At 47.6% G+C, this 19,946-nt stretch overlaps 2 protein-coding genes across 5 annotated transcripts in view; one reads left to right on the top strand and one right to left on the bottom strand.

The window, feature by feature from the left end:
- The window catches only part of VAMP7 (vesicle associated membrane protein 7), a 24,293-nt gene extending 14,574 nt beyond the window's left edge, over window positions 1-9,719 (bottom strand). Inside the window, exons 1-3 of one of the 3 annotated variants that reach the window (XM_064518053.1) lie at window positions 9,600-9,681; window positions 7,689-7,836; window positions 2,663-2,821 (exon numbers count right to left, since the gene is read on the bottom strand). In XM_064518053.1, the coding sequence (XP_064374123.1) occupies window positions 2,663-2,808 (146 nt within the window). In that variant the 5' untranslated portion in view covers window positions 2,809-2,821; window positions 7,689-7,836; window positions 9,600-9,681. Of the gene's footprint in view, window positions 1-2,662; window positions 2,822-3,672; window positions 3,743-7,688; window positions 7,837-9,599 lie in introns of those variants that run through there. The other 2 variants (XM_064518052.1, XM_064518054.1) reach the window with 2 other exon arrangements.
- The window catches only part of LOC112982510 (DNA-directed RNA polymerases I and III subunit RPAC2-like), a 16,493-nt gene continuing 6,250 nt past the window's right edge, over window positions 9,704-19,946 (top strand). The window contains exons 1-5 of one of the 2 annotated variants that reach the window (XM_064518055.1): window positions 9,704-9,829; window positions 15,441-15,538; window positions 16,912-16,988; window positions 18,110-18,192; window positions 19,171-19,358. In XM_064518055.1, coding sequence (XP_064374125.1) covers window positions 9,791-9,829; window positions 15,441-15,538; window positions 16,912-16,988; window positions 18,110-18,192; window positions 19,171-19,218 — 345 coding nt within the window. In that variant the 5' untranslated portion in view covers window positions 9,704-9,790 and the 3' untranslated portion in view covers window positions 19,219-19,358. Of the gene's footprint in view, window positions 9,830-15,440; window positions 15,539-16,911; window positions 16,989-18,109; window positions 18,193-19,170; window positions 19,359-19,946 lie in introns of those variants that run through there. The other variant, XM_064518056.1, reaches the window with a different exon arrangement.

Below are 19,946 nucleotides of genomic sequence, written 5' to 3'. Positions count from 1 at the left end.
TGACTGCAGTGCTGGCCGGCCTTTGGTTTTCATCACAAAGATGATAAAAGAGCAACCAGCCCACGAAGTGAATCAGATAGAACAATAATCATACTAAACTGGCTCAAAGCATATGGCTAGGTTAGCTGTTCATAGAAAGATGCCTGTGCTGGTGTCAGGAGAATACAGATGTTAGTTAACTGCAACTCGATCCTGAGAAAAAACAGTCCAAACTAGCTCAAAACAATAACCTCCCCTCAAAATGAAACCAAGCTGTTATTTCTAAGGCCTATCAGAAAAAAGCATCAACTCAGACAGATAAATCCAAGCCAGAATGAGTGTTTTAGTTCAACTCACTGACTTTAGCTGTTGCCCTTTTCTTATATTGTCCCACTACTATCTGAAACTCCAGTAAGTGAGGTACTCTTCTGGCCAGCACAGCAGGACAGAATAGGAAAAGAGTTGCAAAAAAGACCACATGAATACTTTAAAACACCATATATCTGCTCATTTTGATATTTGCAGACCTCCAAAAGTTTCCCAGTAAGTGTGGGGACCCTTTTACAAACTCCAGAATAAAAGCAAGCGAACACACATGCTGCACAGCAACTGCCCTGTACAGACCAGAGCGTTCTGTGCAGTAGTTTTCAAACTCAAGCTTAGCATTATGCAAGTAACTGAACACTGAAATAAGGCTCAGGGGTGTGTTAAGTATAGCCTGCTGCCCTGAAGGTCTGTTCTCATGAGAAAGCCTCCGTATCTACAGCTATTGTCACTCCTTCCTGGAAGGAGTGAAGCAAAGCTTATCAGACACCACCTTAAAGGACACCCAGTGATATGTGGAAGAATCTAAACAGAGACAGAACATCCTCAAGAACTCCAGATGCCAGAGGGCTAGTTTTCCTTGGAGATTTTTTTTAAAGGCTCAGGAAGTCTTCCTAAAAGAGTTTGTACTCCATTTAATGAGTGTTTTTTCTCTCCTTTTGCAGAATTAAAGCAACAGTTTTAGACATGCAGGTAATGGGGTGATTTTCTAGCCTATAAGCTGGGGCCCTGGCAAGGCAGAAAGATCCCTGAAATCATATAGGCAGGAAAAACTCCTTGAGCTCACCCAGCTTCTCAGTTTTAATGTCCTCTCCAGGCATTACAGTTGCATGTAGGGAGAGAAGGGCACTAAAACTAAAACCTTGCTTTCCCACAGCAGGAAGACACTTCCTGCTCCAAAGCGTGCATGAATATCTAATCTCCACCCCAAAGAGAAGACTAGAAACTTTTTCTTCACCTCTCCCAGAGTGAAGGCAGCACAGACATTCTAACCAAAAAGGTTGCTCTCCAAATGCTTAGAAACTAATGCTAATAGAAGACTTGTCAGAAGAGACTAGTTTTAGCAGAAGCACTCTAATGCTAAGCTTAATGCCCAGAGCTGCAGAATAGCATCAGTACACTCTAGAAGCACAATGCAAATCAGAAAAACCACATCATGACAGCAGTGATCTTTTTGCCACATTTATGGAAGCCTCACTGAGGAAACATTTAGTAACAAGCAGAAGATTATACATTTCATCCACAGCATGCTTTCCAAGTGTAAACACTCATTACTGCCTCTCAGTGCTCTCGAAGAGCAGTAGCCTCTATCGCAACTCAAGTTTTCATCTATAAAAATGCACTATAGCACTCCTAAAACTCTGCTTTGTAGTTGGCCAAAACATATTCAAGGCAAAGATAAAGCAAAAGAGGACCACGCCCTTAGAATTACACTAGAGCAAAGATTCAGCATCTAGAGAAGCTTAGACCATGAAGCAAGCAGCCTCTTCATAAAACTTCTCCTTGGGGATTTTTAGTGCTCCCAAACCAGAGAAAGGTGCAGAAAGACTACCCATCAACAGAACTTCTACATCCAAGTTCTTATCAGTGAAGCAGACAAACAGTATTATGTTTTCAAAACCTAAGGCAACAAAAACAGCTTTTTAACACAACAGCTTGGACAACATTGAGAACCCAACCGCAATGCTAATTCCAAAGACAGCTGAAGTGGGATCCAAGGTTTCTAAATTACTCTTGCCTCCACAGCTCCTCCTTTAGTTCATACACCAGCACATTAGTGCATTTACTTTCAGGTGCAGCAATCCAGTATAGTCTCAAGAGATGCTATGTTTAAACCCTCATTCCATCAACTTTGATCAGGGCTGTTCAGAGATCTGTAAAAGCTTGGGGAAAGAAATGCTTGTCTGACTGGATTTGTGGTAGCTCAGGGTCACTCTACAAGATATTGGCAATATGACATCTTAAAAGAACCACAAGTAATCAAGATGGGCAACATCTTTGCCTAAAGCTGTGTCCAAGCCTCAAAAGCCAGCAAAGACTCCACAAGCCAAATTCCAAACACCAGCAAGAAAAAACTCCAATAGCTTCTGACATCCACAGCAGAACGCTTTCCAATTCACTTTGGAAATGGCATCCAGTTAGAAAACTTGATTTCATTTCAACTGCCTCAATGCTTACTACTTAAACCAAACCCAAGTCTTAGTTATTTTGCAAAATCTGGGGAAATAAGTAGCTACTGGGCTACTGCATGTGCGGGCAGCATACTAACACATTAAATATGTTGTAAAGAACTGAAGTGGGCTAGACTCCCACCATATGTTCAAGCTTCCCCTCCCATTTCCAGAGAAGGATTACTCACTTCCCATGAGAATAGGTGAGTTTGTTGTTTTCGGATGGTATCTTTGCCAGGATCTGCTCTGTCACCTCCAGGAAGTTTCCTCCACACCAGGCATGTTTGGCAAGTATGGTTGTGCCCCTTGCAACAACAGCAAACAGGATAGCCATGACTTCACACTATCTGGAATTAATAAAAGAAGAGAGTTAGACTCCATTGTTTGGCAGAGAATACATTACAATCTTAACAGTATTCTCAGTTCCCAGCGTAATAGGACAGAGGCAGAAGCATGTTTAATACTTTTACCATTATCAGCAAGCCATCTTCCTAGTCTCTCACTTCTTTTAGGTCACGTTCAGGATGACAGCAAGACTGCACTAACCTCTAGAAGGTGTTTTTTTGCAACTACCACATGTCCCACAGTCAGTGAACCCATAACAAGATTCATCTACATTCTATCTAGATTCCTAAATATTAGTACATTTTCAGCTCTTCTGACTCTTCAGATTTTGCTTGCTTCTCTTTGAAGAAGCTGCCTGCAGCCAGCAAACTACAGTTCAGAAAGAAAGCAACTGTCTTGCAAGTATTTTAACAGGAAATAGTTACACAGACAAGTCCAACATCCTGAACCTATCACTTCAGTTTGATGGTACTCAGAACTAAGACACTCTTAAAACTGAAGTAGAGAAGCTACTACCTGCTTAGAGTCACACCATGCACATCCACTTTTTATGTTTTAGAGACACTTACTGAGGTGTGTTGCTCTAAGACTTCTGTAAAAGCACATAATCTGCATTTTTCAAAGCCAGATTGCACATTTGCAAACTGATTATCTACAGTCATACATCCTTTTCACAAGGTGACATTCTTGCACATGTATCAAACTGCACAGACTACTGAATGCAAGGGCTTGAGTTCTGTGAAGCCTCCAGAGCTGGAAAAAATGTATGCTATCATGTAAGAGGGCACACTTAATCAGCTCAGGTATCATCACATTAATCCACACAAATTCAAGATTTAAAATGCAAACCCACATGCCAGGTTGCAGCTGTGACATCTGCTCAGCTGATTTCAGTACACCCATAAGCCTCTTTTCTGCTTAGAAAAGACTCAGGAAGACTTCTGACTCTGCAAGAAAATCTTATTTTTCCACTTTGCACTTGGTACTGCCTGTCTTGTTCCATGTCCAGAAGCCTCCACATTCTGGCTGGAAAGATTATACAGCTATTGCAATGCAACTGAGTAACTTGGAAGCGTCTCTACAAATCAGCACAACAGCAGCAAAGCACTGGTTTAGCTTTAGGATCCAAAGACCACTTACAGAAAGCCTATGAATACAGGCTATGCCCAGTTAGACTTTCTACCCATCTGGCATTGACCGAAATGACCTCGTGATCTCAGTGAGGCATTCTGTATCAACGATCAGTCCTACCAAGCACTGTGCAGACAGATCTTCCCTGAAGATCTTGTTATTTAACTTGAGCTGACGTACAACACAGGATCACAGCAATACTGGAAGAGGTGAAGTAAGAGGTGCAGAACTGTTAACAAGACCATGAAGTTATAATACAGTCACTACTGCACAGACCTCACTGCTGCAATGCTCACAGTTCTCCTTTTTATCAGCCAGAACTTGACAGCTTCAGGCTTGGCCATTAGTGGTCAGACAACTTCCCAGAGGCACAAGAGCTCAACATTTGAGGGCAAAAGAACAAGCTTATGGACTTATTCAGGAGACGCTCCATGGCTGTGCCACAACCTTTAACTCAGCCACGTGAGAGCACTGAGGTATTCAGAACTGGCATTACAAAAGGGAACAGAAGGCAAAGAATTAATCTGACAACAAATAAAGCACAAAGCATAATAAAAGCTCTCAAAGGCTTCAGAGTAGAGCACCCACCAAACACCTCCAGAAAGGACAGAGGAAGTTCATAGCATCAGTAAAGGGGAAGGAGGAACACATAAAACAAAGCCTCATATCATTCAGACATGAGTTATCAGATAAGCCGTCCTCCTTCACTCTCTCTCACCAGTCAGACACCAGAGGAACATCAAACCAAAGGGCGGAAGGAAACGCCAGAGCACTCAGCAGCAGTACCCTACAAACACATTTGCTTCTTTCACTTCCTCCTGGCTTGAAGCTAGCACTCTTCAGACCTGTCTGTGTACCATTTCGACCAAGGACAGGGGAAGTCTCCCTTGTGCTGCTTTGCCTTGCTTGACTTAGTGCAGTCACAGGTACACTGACTCACAGCCTCACACCTGCCCTCTGACATTAAGTGTCTTGTCATTACAGAATAAAAACCATGTTATTTTACATCTGAAGATTTGAATAAGAACTGTTCAGAAAGGTGATCTTTAAAGGTCAGGACTTATTGTTTAATTAAATATAATAAGCACCATTAGCATCCATCTGAAGATTGTAGAAGCTACAGAATATGCAAGAGTAATATGGAAAGTGTGTAAGGGGGGGGGAAAGAGAATGCATCAGCCCAGAAAGATATCCAAGCAGAAAGGATGTAAAGCAAAAAGTTGCAATTATTCACTACTTCTAATACAAAACAGAGGAGAATGTTCTTGAGAACAGGTTCCACCAGAAGTATTTCTTCACACAGTGCATCCTCAAACTTACTCAGAATATTGTGGAAAAAAGTTCATATGAACTCTTCAGAAAGAGTGACAAATTTATAGAAAAAGAATCACTATTAAACAAATACCAGCCAAGCAGCAGCTCACTGGAGCCAAGTTTATCAAATTTCTTCTATTCTTCCACTCTTCCCTAGACTTCCCATTAGTCACCATGGCCAATACTAGACAGGACCTACCTTTGGTCTGACTCAGTACAGCCATTCTTAACACAGAATCACTTACTCCAGAGAAGTTCAGGAGCTCTCCAGGGAGAAATATTATTAGAAACAAGTTATTTCTTCAAGCAACAAGGCAGGAGGTCAGGGAAGTCAGATCCACAGTCTAGCCCTAGTAGAAGTTACAACTCCTGTAATGCCTTGGCTTAGTGCTGCTCTTCCCTATCCATATAGTTATGGGTTCTTTCCATAGAGAGACAGTTAACAGTTACACAAAAGCTTACAGAGTCCCAGCACTACAGTTCAGAGCAAATGGCTTAAAGGGGTTTAAAAGCATTTCTTCCAAGGCATCCTAGCATCTCTTCCACTACTTCGTCAAGCCTGACTAGCCAGAGGAAAATAAATAAAAGATATGAACACAGAGTCAAAGCCATTTGCAAAGCCTGACCACCACCTCCTCCTTCCAGCATCACTGAACCAGCCTGCCAGACCACATCATGCCTGGAGTGTTTCAGAGCTGCCCCAGTAAAGAAAATCCAAACTTTCTTCCGGAAAGCTGTATCTAGGAGCCCACAGTCTGGCCAATGTGCATACATGCAAATCACCCAGGGATACTCCTGTCACTGTGCTACTGATACTCCTGTGCTCTGACATCCTTCCACTGAAGACTAGAATGGCCACAATACAACTTTTTTTTTTTTTAATCCAGCCTTAAACTGCTGTAGCAGCCACAAGCTGACAGCAGAGCAAGAAAAGTAGTCAGGCTCCAGTGATTTTTTGCTGCCTTTGGTCTTAACCTGCTCTCAGCTCTCCAAAGCACATCACTAAAGACAGACAAATCTGAGGGTCACAAAGCGAGACTTTAGTGCTCCAAGCCACGACTCACCTAACTTCAGTTAAACACAAGCTGAGTAAGTCAGCAATCACAGCTCTCCCTCCACTGACCTGAAGAGACCAAAAGCTGATACGCACAGCACTATTTGTGTCCAATATGAGCATCTGGATAAGGAAGTGAACAGAAGTAGGGATTACTCCAAGCTAAGCCATGAAGAAATAAATAGTTTCTTGGAATCTTCCTGAAGGAAGAACTACCTTTATGTGAATACGCTGAAGCAGAAGAGAAGCCAAGCCAAACAGACCCAACAAGTCACTTTTATAGACAAACATGAAACAAAATTAGACCTTGGATAACTTAAGTTAAAGGCTTATCACACCAGAGACAAGAGCAGCCCAACAGCTGATTCTGATCTCGCAAAAACAATTCACCCCCCCACCCCCAACCATAAAACTGCTATGCAACTGTTGCTGGTTCCTCCTGATTAAAGAGACAGCAGCTCATTCTTCTGCCTAATGAGGACACAAGGAAAAAGCACAAGCATCTTTCCCTCAAAAATAACTAACATCTGTGGAAAAAAAGAGAGAGCGTAACTGTCAACAGGTATACACAACTGATCCTATACAAGCTTAAACTGTTCACTATCCCTTACTTTGTCTAAACTCCTGTAAATAAAGCTAGAAGTGTGAACTACACAAAACACACTTTGTTCTGTTTTCTACTCACTCAACACCTCTTCAGGAGCTGGAACTGAAGGGAGGAAGGGCTGGAAGCAAGGAACTGCTGGGCAGCACAGTTCTAAGTACTTGCAACAAGGATTGCAACAGCACACCGATCTGCAACAATACTAACTGAAACAAGAGAAATGAATACAGTTGTCTGATCAGAGCCCCTGAGGTAGCCTGCAATGTTTTGGCCAGCCAAGCAACCTAACCAGAACAATGTCAGTGTGTGGTACAACACTAGGTCACAGCCCAGGATAAACAAACATGATAAAGCCTCTTGGGCAATCAGGTGACTGACAAATATCAAGAAGCCAGTCACACATCAGATGCACACATCATCTGCGAAGTATCAGCAGTTTGCCATACAGCAGCTAACCTCAGAACTACAAAGCCCACACAAGCACAGAGACACTTTAATTCCCAAAATGAAAATCTCTAGGTTCAAACTGCAGATTCTGAAGTCTCTGCCACAACTTTTAAGAGTCTCCAGTCTTTTACTATAGGCCATCTGTAGAACTCTTAGTGAGTTAGGAGTTCAACAGGGCTGTTACCAACAGGACACAAGAAGGGTGATGCTAGCTGAGACTCCAGAAGCTACCCAGAAACCTCACCAGGAAGTCAGTAATTTGGCCCTGCAGTCCTGTGTCGGCAGGGAAACCAGCTGAATTCACAGTTCTCAGCCTTACCGAGCAGTCAACAAACATTCTCCCAGCCACCATTCTCTCAGCTTTTCTGGAAGTAGCTTAAATCAAGTAAAACAGACTAATGATGAACACATTTCTCTCTCCAAGCAGTGTCTCATCCAGCTCTAGAAGAGAGCACAAGCACCTTTTCCTAGAAAAGAATAAGATAAAAATCTATTAAGCTGCTAGAGAACATCTTTCCTCAGAAGTTACAAATGAGTCCGGAATTATATCCATTGAAATAAACTACTTCACCTCTTCATATAACCTAGAAACCAGTTAGTTTCTGTCTAAACTTACAATACTTAGTGGCTGAAAATAACCATGGGTAAGCCTTCCTAAAGGACAATTTGAATTCACTTAGAAATACCAGGCAGGCCTTACATCAAAAGGCTCCAAGGCAGCAGGGAAAGGGAAGAAGGAAAAAAGGCTGTATTCCTCAGCCAACCAGAAAACATCAAACCAAAAAGCTCCTTAAGCTGTGCCCAAAGCATCAGGCAGTTAGTACAGCTTAAGTAAAAAAGGGGATTTGAGTATTGCATTCATACATCAAGGACTCAATGCAAGACATAGCACACTGCTATGTACAAGCTCTCCTATGATATTTGACAGAATTGCCTATAGAAATCTGCAGCATCTTAAAGAATGAAAAATATACAGGTTCAGTCTTCAATGTGATGTTTAAAGTTTCAGCTGTGAAGTGTCCAAACATAGCAGATGGCCTATTATTTTTGAGTGAAGTGAGAAAACAAAACTTGTTTGTTGCTCTGACTTCATTGAAGACCAAGAATAAACTGTCTGATGGTAGCTAAGATAGCTGGGGCAAGAAGTCATCCCAGAGCAACTGCACCCATTCTCTACCACTCAGCAGTACTGCCCTTACCAGCCAGAGAGGACTCATCAGTACTTCTTGATCAAAACATTCAAAGCTTCAGCACCAAGTGCTGGAGGAAGTCACTCCTTATATTTCCAGAAATACAGAAAGCAAGGGGCCTCACATTACTACCGGCTTTAAACCCAAAGCAAGTTTAAGTGTTGCAACTCTACAAGTTGCAAGCTGCCTGGCTGCAATGAAAAAGATCGGTTAAGTATAGTGACTTCAGCAGAAAGTAGTCTAGACTTCCCTTTAACCCCTCCTTGGCTTCTCCAAGTTATTATTTCTTTTCTTCCTTTTTGGAAATAGTGGAGGGGGTACTTCAACTATTAGTGCAATAGCTTATCTGTCCATTTTGAGCCTGAGAAGCACAGATTTCATGCACTAATTTAACAGAAGTTTAGTTTCCCCTCTACACACACAGCTTACTCCCTTCTGGTCTCTTCTGGTTCACCACCAGGAAAACAAGTCACTAGGCAAGATTAATCCAGCTTCTCTTTCAGGCCCATCACCTTCTCTGGAAGGCAATACAACATGTTGTACAAGAGAGGTAAAGAAACAACATCACAGCTCTTGGATAAGCAGCTCGCTAAGGAGGTAACACGTAACAGCCGGTGCACACCCCAAAGCAGGATCACTGGCACCCTCCCCAACCCCCTATCACAAGCCCCGCTGTAGATTATTCATCGGCATCCAACCTCTAAGGGCCCTGTCAGCCCATAACCTGAGTTACAGCAGCAGCACGCGATGCCGAAGGGCAGCCAAAACAGCGGCCAAGGCAGCCCCCCCCCCGTGCGCTCGGGCCCCGCAGCCCCCGGGCCGCCCTCGCCCTGCCGAGCTGCGGCCCCGGCCTCGCTCGGGAGCCGCGCTGAGGGCGCCGGGGGAGGCGGAGACCTGCCGAGGGAGCGGCCCCGTGACGCCCTCACCCCAGGCCACCTCCCCGGGCGGGCCCGGCCCAGGCCGCCTCCCCGGCAGGGCGCCGCTCCGGTCCCCGCGGCGGCCGGTACCGGGCGCGGCCTCTCCCCCCCGACCCCGCTCACCGCTCGGCGCGGACAGGGCGCCGCGCTCGCAGGCGCCTCCGCCCGCCGCGCTCTTATCCGCCCTGCGCCGCCTGCCGCCCGCGCGCACTTCCGGCGGGGCGCCGCGCGGCCCCCTGGGGCGCGTAGTTCCCGCCGCCCGGCGCCGCCGCCGCGCTGCCTCCTGGGAGCTGTAGTCCGCGGGCCGCGCGGCCATGGCGGAGGAGGGCGAGCGGAAGGCCGCGCTGGAGGTGGTGGGTGCCGCGGCGGGGGCGGCGGCTCGGGGGGGCCGCGGGGCGAGGCCGGGGGGGGGCCGCTCCCGCCGCGCGGGCGGCGCTGGCGGGGCGGGGAAGGGGCGGGCGGGCGGGGCGGCCCGGGCCCCGCGGTGCGGGGGGAGCCGCGGCGCCCCATCTCCGGGGAGGGCGGGAGAGCGGGCCCGCCTGGGGCCGGCCGCCCTCCCTCGCGGCAGCCGCCTGCCGGGTCTGGGGGAGGGAGGCCGAGCCCCGGGGAGCGCTGCCTCGCGGCGGAGCAGCCCCTCGGGGAGGGTCGCCCTCAGCCGGGTGGAGGCCGCGCGCCTCTCCGCTGCGGCCCGGAGCGGGGCGAAGGCCTGCGGGGCCCTTCCCAAAGCGGCGCGCGAGCTGCAGCGTGTCTTCCTCGGCGTTAGGTCTCGGTCATCCTGGAGCGTTTCGTCCGCGGAGACCTGCGTGGCCTCGCCCAGCTCCTGTCAGCCGTGAGGCTGCTCGGTCCTACCGGGCGCCTGGCCTGAGCTGTTGGTACAGCCGCTCTGTTAAACTGTGTGCGAATAGCAGAGGGAGGAAGAAGGAGGGGGAGCGTAAAGAAGAGCCTCCTGAAATAGGAAGGACGCAGAGCTGAGAAGATGCCTTTGACCTGAATTTCTTGAAATGTCGGCGTTTGAGATTGGCTTTGTTGTCCTTTAGGGAACAGAAGCAGTATCGTAGTGACCAACTAGATGAGAAGAGGCTAAGGCTAACATTTTGTAGAATAAGCTTTGTTTCTTTTTAAAGATGAATTGCTGAGCACTTCTGAACGCCAGGCCTCGGGTGGCTCTGCGTATTAGCCATCAGGGACTGGCAGTGTGTCTCATCTCCTCACTCACCCCCGTGCCAGGGCTGCTGGTGGGAGTTCGCTCCTGGAAGAACGTTTTCGCCACCTCTGGTCCCCGTTGCAGGCAAGGGGAAGACGCTAGATGGCCCTGCGCTGCGCGTTAACAGCGGGTGAGGCACCGAGCTGGCCGAGGCAGGGGACGTAGCTACAGGGAGACCTGCCAAAAGATCACCTGCTGTCTGTGTGCCAGTCTGTCAGCCAGAAGGAGGGGGAGCTGAGGACCAGGGCAGCTGCACGGGAGGAACAAACGGGCTCTTTAAATTGCCTGGTTTTAAGAGCTCTGTGTGGGGCATTCCTAGCACAACAGTTTTCCATAGTCCCTCAATCTGTGGGCTCCAAAACTTTTCCTGATGGTGCGTCATACCCTACAGAAGGAGCTCCAGTTTCTTGGCAATAGTTGGGTTTTTTTACTTTCCACTTTCAGGTTTTGTGTGACCCAAATCTTGCCCCTGGTGTGTGCAAGCCACAGGTTGAAAGCCGCTGTTGCGAGGAAGCCCAGTCCTGCAAGTCTCACCCTGATGAATGAAACTGATGTTTGAAGAGCTGCAGTTATGAGAGAGGCCCTTGGCAGCAAACCAGGCTCTCAGAGTGAGGAATGCAGTACCATAAAAAAAACAGGAGAAGGTGTAGAGAGTGTTACTGGTTCATAAAAACTGAACTAGCAAAGGACTGTATGTTCTGGCATAAAAGACAAATTATGCATAAACGGCAGGATAGGAACAAGTGACTTGTAGGACTGTTCTCTTCCTGCTTCATATCCAATCCCAATGGCACATAGCTCAGTGCTGTGCTAATACATATGCCACTGCAGTACCTAGGCACCAAATTCAGTGCTAAATAATTCATCATCATAAATCACAGCCTCTCTAAGCAGGAGAACTTTCTGGGGATGAGACACTATGTCTCTTAGGCTCGCTTAGTAGGTGGAGGAGGAGGAGGGAGTCTGATGCCTGCGTGGCCAGGCCTCAAGGGCTGTATTCTGACCTTGCTGGGAGGGTACACCTTCTATAACCCTGGGCTTTTCCATCTCTGTGGTCCCTGAAATATTTGAATTTGATGAGTCGTACATTTCAGATTCCAAAAGCTGCCTTAACATCTCATCAGCTCTTCCTTCTTCCTCTACCGTAATACAAGAGCAACTTGGTAGTGTTATTGGCAAGTCAGCATGTAACCAAAGACAGAAAACTCCAGAAGAGCAGAATTGTCTACCCCAGGGGAGTCAAGGGTTTTCTCCAGGTTGGCTCATAGGATAACGAGTTTTCATGTGATGGGTAGTTTGGTACCTAGACACCTCCTGGATGAGACCTGTAGGAATTCCCTGAGAAACCTCAACTTGCTGCCTCCAGTTGCAGACTTGATTGCTGCCAGGACCAGAAAGGACTCCATCCTTCAGGAGGTGTATTCTCGGAAGGAAGGTGGCTGTTTTCTTCTGAAGCATCAGATAGCATCTATGCCAGAGGCAAGATAACGTGACTAGGTGGGCCAATGGCTTCATAAGAAAGGAAGCTTACACTCCTGCTGAGATCCAGAATTGTATCAGAGGACTCTTCACAGGAAAGGAGAGAGAGAAATCAAGTCTTTGTGAAGCAAGCAGGTTCAGCACAGTGTGTTTCTTTCAGCTGCATGAAGCAGCTGTGCCCTGGCTGTCATCTGCCCGATCAATGCACTGGGTACGCAGATTGCAGTAAGCAGGCAGAGAAAGCTAAATTCATTGTAGCATCTTGCATGGTGGATTGGCTTCTCCATCTCTGCTATGTGTTACTTCTCTTAAGCACTTGCTGCAACCCCGCAAGCAGACCCAGCACCTGTACCAGAGACGTGTCTATCCCATTTCTCACCTTTCCATGCACACATTTTTCTTCAACTTTGGGAATGCGTCTGAAGTCAATGCAACTTCCAGCGCTGTATGTTAAAGCCCTAGTCATCCTGTTTTTCAGATCTTTTTTATACACCATTTGTAACTCAGATGTAAACATTTGGTCTCAGCCTGGAAAAGCATCTCTTGGCTCTTGTATGTGCATTTTTTTGTTCTGTTCATTCCCCTTTCTGTCCAGGGGAAGAGTCTAACAGCTGAAGCCTTGGTGCAGGATTCAGGAAATCTAGCTGCAGAATCAAACTTTGTCATCTGCCTGAGTCTGGGCAAACTGTTGAATCACCCAGTGCCTCAGTTTCCCATCTGTAGGATGGAGTTATAATTCTTTTCTCCTCCGTGCTCTGGCTACAGTGGGCAGGGAAAAGTGCTGTGTAGATCCCTTGCTCTACAGTTTTTTTTAGCCCAAAGGCAGGATAATACAAATACAGCTGTCTGGCTGGGTCCATAGGCAGTGCAGCTGCATTTATGCAGTGCTGAATTCATTACTGCAGATCCTGCCTGTTGTCAATAGAAGTGGAGGTGGTGGATAGCGCTGTGTGGAGACCCTGGAGCAGTCCCAGCCAGTGACAGAGTCATCTCTGAGATAAGGAGTATGCGACAATTGCGTGCTTGGGCTTCTCACCTGTCCTGTGACCAAATTACAAGCATGTCACTGTCCAAGCGAACAGAAGTGTACCTGTCTTGGGGGCGGTGAGGGACACTTGTGATTTTGGTACATGCCTAGGCACACTTCTAATCCTGTGACGGGATGCAGGGAGCAAACTGTGGATCAGGTGACCTGTCCTGGCAGGCAGGTGACTCCTGAGTTAGTCTGTTCTTGTTTGAGTCTGTAGCCTTTGGAAAAAAACAAGCTCTTAAGTACTATTGGTGATGTTAATCTTAATAAATACTTTCTTGGAAGGCCTCACAGTAGGACACACTGAGGCCAATAGCTGGTTCTGGGAAGCAGGAGGGAGGAAGGATATTGGGTCTAGGAACTGGAAGAGAAGGCGAGGTGTCTCATCCACGCCACTGACTGCCCAAGTGGCCTTTGGCAAGTCACTTACTCACTATCTTTCCACACCAAGGGAAAGTGTTTTTGCTGCTGACTTATTTTCCCTGTCAGTAAAACTTATTGCTTTGATCATGGGAACGGATTGCAAGATGCTGGGAGATGACAGAGACTGTATCAGTCCAACATCTTCATTGTCACTATAATGTTGCTGCATCACATCTACCCTTCTGCGATAGCTGGTGCATCGGGAGCCTGCCCTTGAACTGTGCTGCAGGTCTGGGTGATCTCTCCTTCTCAGAAATCAGTCTGCCTTCCCCTTCTGAAATGCTGAGTCAATTCCTCGTTGTGGTTGTACCTGCAGAAGGAGGAATGGGACTGCTGTGGAGTGTTGCTACACAACAGGAAACGTGAGGGGTTATAAATTTCCTGGAGCGGTTGAGGATTTGGCTGCGGGCTGGGTGTGCAGAGTTCAGTGCTCGTCTGGGCCTGGCTCCACACTTAACCTTGAAACCTCTCTATGCTGCTGAGAGAGGAAACAGTTGGGGGCTGTCAGGGCATGTCAGGCTCCACGGTGGCTGTGCTGAGCCTGGGGAAAGGCCAGAGGATCGGCAGCCCTCTGACAGCTGAACGATTAATTAAGTGACTTGTTGGTTTTGGAGAGGATCTCAAACAAGTCTGCTGAGGAAGCGTTAGCTGGCAGTGCTGTTTGCAGGCGCTTGAGCCAGAAGCAGCAGGAGGATTAGAGGTTGACTTCTGGCTGCAGGCACTGCTGGGTTCGTTACGTGTGGGGTTCAGCACCCTTGAGGCTCGCTGGTGGATGCCTGGAGTCCCAAAGGCTCCCCAGGCACATCCCAAGCCATTAGGACTGGCACATAGCGACTTACAGCAAAGCTTCCTTTGTTTTCAAGATGACGTGAGATTTCTCTGCTGACAAGCAGTTTTCCCTCCCCTTGAGATTTTTTCGACCGTCCCTTTCATTCATGTCTAGTCACCCACTGGCGATGAGACCTGGCAACACCAACCTGAACAGTTCGTCCCAGCCACTTTGCATCATGGGCCCTGAAGGCAGGCCTTTGTCTGGGCTCCTCTCCTCTCCCTTGAAGAGGAAGGATGCAAAGGCACTTTGATAACAAGGGAAATGTTTGCCTGGAGTCTGTAATTTGGCATCTTTCCTTCTGCTGTGGAGCTGCACTTTGTCACACTGCAGCATCTGAGATGTGAGCTGTGGAGATGGCCCAGACAGACCTACAAGCCCTCCCTCACGTCAGCTGAGCTGCAGTTTCTCTTGGCCCTGGGACCAGCCTCTGCCACTCTGAACAACCCCCAAACACATTTTTAATGAAGCACCATCATAAGTAGGTTCTCTTTGGATGTATTCTCCCTCTTAGCTCTCTTAGGAAGTTTTTTTGCTTGTGCAGTGGTGCTTCTGTGCTGGGATAGCTTTTAGAGCATGCAGGCCTCTAAGTACAGTTTAAGAGCATTCCTGATTCTTCCCTGAGAGACTGTCCTTTTGGGGGCATCACCCAGCTGGCTCCTTAGGAGATTATGTCTGTCTGATACTGTCTGATTATGACTACTTATTTTTTATTAAATTGTACTTTTAAGACTCTTTGCCTCAAAGATACATTACTTGTCTGCAGGTAGTTATCTGCGTATGACCTGGGCTCACACGTGGAGTCCCCCCAAAGCAGGCCGTGCATAGAGAGCCCAGTTTGCTGAAACAGCATTGAATATTATTTTCTCAGCCCCTGTTCACAGTTACCCTGATGCAGCTCATTTAGTTGGACACAGTAATTTATTCTTCACTGTTGGACTGGCCTTCATTACCTCAGAAAGTACCTTACAGCATCTCTTCTTTCCTGATTTGTGGCAGGTCCAGGCAGATGGGACAGATGGAAACTGTGTCACATTTGTGTTGCATGATGAGGATCACACGCTTGGCAACTCCCTCCGATATATGGTCATGAAGAAGTAAGTGGAGTCCCTGTGGTGGCTGGCATCATTGAGTGTCCCTCCGTCTCCTACCCTGGCCTTCTCCTTACTAACCTGCGTCCTAATTTTTGCTAGAGCAAGGCATATGCTCAGAAACTACCTCCATTCACATCTTTCGGGTTCTTTATATCAGGCATGCCATGTCAAAGGCCTTCGCAGGGCCTGATCGTGGTCTGTGGACTTCCTGGCTTGACCTCAGACCTGCCTCATCCCCATGAGCTTGCCTGATGCCCTGGGCTCTGGGCTGCCCCTGGCTGCCATCTCCAGGCTTGCCCCACTCCCTCCCTGGGAGATGGTGGGATGGGGCCCAGACTGGTGAGGCCTTTGCCCTGCCAGCTGTGTTACCAAGCTTGGTTCCCTGTCCCCTAGGGAGCAGCCGGCCCTTACCGCTCTCTGACAGTTAGTTATGGGGGAAATTTAACATCTGATGTGCAAAAGCCTTCTGAAAGTCTTTCGTCGTTGGTAAAATGATGCCCAAATCTGTGTAAGTGCATGTGGTCAGAGAGTGCCTCTGTCTCTTCCTGGGATGTGTCGTCTCAGAAGTAAGGGTAGGAATAGCTAGTATTAAGCGAATTGATAGTCTTTCATGCTCACTTGGAGACACAGAGTTGATGCTGGGAATTAATTATTTGGCTGGCTCCATCAAAATATACAAATAGGGTCACACTGGTCACGTAATTTTATTGAATTGGACAGCACTGAAGGTTCGTGAAGAGTTCCTTGTAAACCTCAGAAGAATTAGGGCAGGGAGTTGAACGCATCATCTCAAATGACAGCTACGTTGCAAATATCATGTGAATTCCTCTGATAAATTGTCATGATGAGAAAAGCAGCCAACTTTTTGCAAGGGGCTGTTCTCTCTGCTGAGCGTGCAGATGTTCTCCCACGTGGAGCCACTTCTGGGTATGAAGGCAGATGCCATGCAGCCTGGAAACCATCTAAGTAAATCCTTGCAGTGCCCTCATCCCTTCAGCCACTTTTGCCCAGCAGAAGTACAAGCTGTTTTACAGGGAAGTTTCCAAGCAGCCAGGATCCCCTGTTTTAACTTCTCAGGCCTGCTGCTGTACAGCTGGCAGTGTCTGGGTAGCACCTAGAAGAGTGCCAGCTATGTCCTGCACCTCCAGAGCTCCAGCCACAGCTTAAAGAAAGATGAGGAATGTGAATAAGGCTGCATAGGTAGTCTCCCTTCTGTCTACCCCTCCCGTAAGACCCAGTCACTTCAGAAACATCTTGAGACCCAGCGGGTTTGTTAGCCGTTGGGGTTACCTGAGCCTCTGGCTTTGCTGAGATTTGCTGTGAACTTGCCTGAGTTTCACTGCTGTCTGTCTTTCTCTCTCTCTCTCCTCCTGCAGCCCGGATGTGGAGTTCTGTGGCTACTGCATCACTCACCCCTCTGAAAGCAAGATTAACTTCCGGATCCAAACCAGGGGTATGGGCACATGCATTGCCTTTGTGCTGGGGTACTTCTGTGGGATTCCCCCTGCTCATGTCAGGCCTCAACCACTGGTTGTAAAAAAGGAAGGAAAGCACTCTTCTCCTCTACTGAGCCGTTATGCTACAGTTTTTCTGTTACCTGGCTGTAAGATTGAGCAGTGTCCTACCAGCTGAGGACTGAGGAATGCATGGCTCTGCTTGGTCCCAGACATCTGGATTGACTGGCAGTAGTCACTGAACTGTAGTGCAGGAGTGGAGTAGGTTCACCAGCCACAGTCAGAGGTGATGAGTGCTCCATTTCCCCCTAAATAAGTTTGGGGTTTGGAAAGCAAAGCCAAGATGTGCTGGCTTAAGCAGCTGCTATTGCAAACCCACACCTCGTGAGAAAGTTAGGTTCTGCTTCTCCCTCCAAGTCATCCTGCAGCTTTGATCATCCGTCTGTGACCTGAGGCTCTTTTGAAAAGCCTCATCAGTCTGTGCTCTTCCACAAACTTGCCTCTCGGAGAGGACTTTGTCCCCTGATAATAGATAGCATGAACATCTCTGAGTCTCTTGTAGACCCTCACTCCTCCCAGCTCACCAACCCCTCCAGTACAGTCGCCTTTCTCATCCACTGCCCTCCACCCAGGCTGTGTGCAGTCAGCAGCTTTCTCTGCTGCCTAGAGGGGTGGTATTACTTCGTTCCTTGCCCATGGGGCTGTTCCCTTGAGCATCAGCTATGTAAAAGACACCGGTTCCTAGAAGCAAGTAGCTAGATTGTGCTCACTGACTCTTTAATTTTTTAAAAATAGTACTTAGTACTGAATACTATAATACTTAAAAATACTTAGACTGTTGGCCTTGCCAGAGGAGCCCTTTCCCCATGTGAACCAGCTGTGGGAAAAATTTCTGCTGTCCCTGGGTCATAGGCTGGTCCATCACATTGTGCTCAGTTCTCAGGCTGGTGATGGTGGTCTGGGAGGGGAGAAGTGTGTGGGCACATACCTAGGTGTGGCATGAGAGCCTCTCCCTGCCGTGGGGCCTACCCCTTTGCATGCCGCTATGTGGCAGGGAAGAGGGCTGCTGTACCCTTCTGCAGCCACCTCCCATTTCACTAACGCGTCTTCTTTCCCAAAGGGGCCCTTCCTGCCATTGAGCCATTCCGAAAAGGGCTGAACGATCTGATGGGAGTTTGCCAGCACGTGCTCAACACCTTTGAGGTGAGACTATTGCCTGAACATGCTGAGGGGCCTTTTCTATCTCACGGTCCCAGAGGGGAGAGGGATGGGCTGAGAGAGGTGTTAGAGGCACTTTACACATGAAAACATGACAGTATTTTCAGACATTTTTTACCTGACCCTGATTTGACTCTGGTTTTCCAAGTCCCAAGTCATCATTTCAGCCCCTAAGGTTGAGGGAGAGGAGAGGAGAAATGAGTGTCTGCAAATCCCTGTGGGTCCTGTAATGAAGGATATTTGCATGGGACTCAGCAGAGGTTTTCATTTCTCCACGGCTGTTTCTGCCAGCTTTCTTTGTTGCTAGAGCACTAAGGAGCAGAAACTCCTGGAGGTAATGGAGGAAGAAGTTCTCAAGAGACTTCCAGTCTCTTCCCTGAAATGAGAATGTATCTGAGCTTTTCCCTTCCTGGTGAGAAGCAACACCAGTGCCAAAGCATCCACAAAGGGTTTTATTTGAGCCAGGAGAAAATTTGAGCTGTAGGCCCCTGCCATATCCCATGGCTGGTCTGTGGACTACATGTCTCTGAATGATGCCCCTGGAGGTGCATTTCAGCAGGACACTGAGAGGTTGAACTGGGATCAGTAAAGGCGATCCTGGGACCTGGAATCAGAGCTGCTGCATATGTTCTTGCACAGTGTGCTGGATTGCTCTGAGATGGGTCTAGTCCTGCCTTCCTCAAAATCTCTAGCAGGATGAGGCCAGTACCTGCACAAACTCTCTCTAGGGAATGCCTCTGCAGTTAGACTTAAGCAGCATGGCCTGGCTTCCTTTTTCTTGCAGTGGTTGTAAAGTTCAGTCATTTCTGAAAGTACCTGGAGCTCTATCAGAGCCTCTTCACTCCTTCAGCCTTTCCAGGCGTTAGACTGAGAAGCTGCAACACAGACCAGGGTGGTGGCAATGTTGTGTTTGAATCACTCAGACATACTGTGTTAACATTTGTCCTTTGCTCTTGTTTGCAGAGGAGCATGAAGGAATACAGGGCCCAGAGGGAGGAAGAGATGCAGTAGCATCTGGAGATGGCAGTCCCTTGTGGATAGTGTGTGTGTGTGTGTGTGTTTTGAATTCCCCATGTCAAGACTTTGTTGTTTTTTATGACTACTTTGAAGCAAATTTTTATTTCTTCTAATAATAAAGTTGTGAAGTGTGATCCTGCAGAGGTGTCACTGTATTTAGCTCAGCATGGGTACAGAAGGAGATAGCCAAAAGGCACTTCCTCATCTTTCACTGTTCTGTCTTATGTCTTGCCCTCCCCAAATGTTGTTGCCATTTCCTGCCCAGGATTTTCAGACCCATGCATGGTATTGCAGTCTGGTGCACAGAATTCCGTTGAGTAACATCAGGCTTTTAGAGAGGCAGCACTGTCCTCTGATTTAAATCTTTTTGTTACTGGCCCCGATGCAGTTGACTTGAACACATATGGCCAGTGTTCATATTTAAACAAGTCACTATAAAATGGTACTGTGCTCATTTGGGGGTGAGGTGAGTAAAAAGCCGCTGCCCTTTTGTAACCTCCAAAAAATGCAGACAGACCACTCCTGATGAGCAGGTCTGAAGAGTACAACATTGAAACCCTGGTCTTGTTCAGATTTGCTGACAACTAGCTGAGTGAAAGCCTTTTATTAAGTGTAATGTGGCATGAAATTGCAGGAGTTTATCTGCTCTGTGCCAGGCATGGGAGTGTGAATCTTTCCAGTTTACTCTGCTCCAGGAGACACCTCTCTCTCTTTTCAGTGGA

The sequence above is a fragment of the Dromaius novaehollandiae genome, chromosome 11, assembly GCF_036370855.1.
Source record: "Dromaius novaehollandiae isolate bDroNov1 chromosome 11, bDroNov1.hap1, whole genome shotgun sequence".
Lineage (NCBI taxonomy): Eukaryota > Metazoa > Chordata > Aves > Casuariiformes > Dromaiidae > Dromaius > Dromaius novaehollandiae.
Note: the sequence above shows the minus strand (reverse complement) of the source record. Positions and strands in the feature narration are given on the sequence as shown.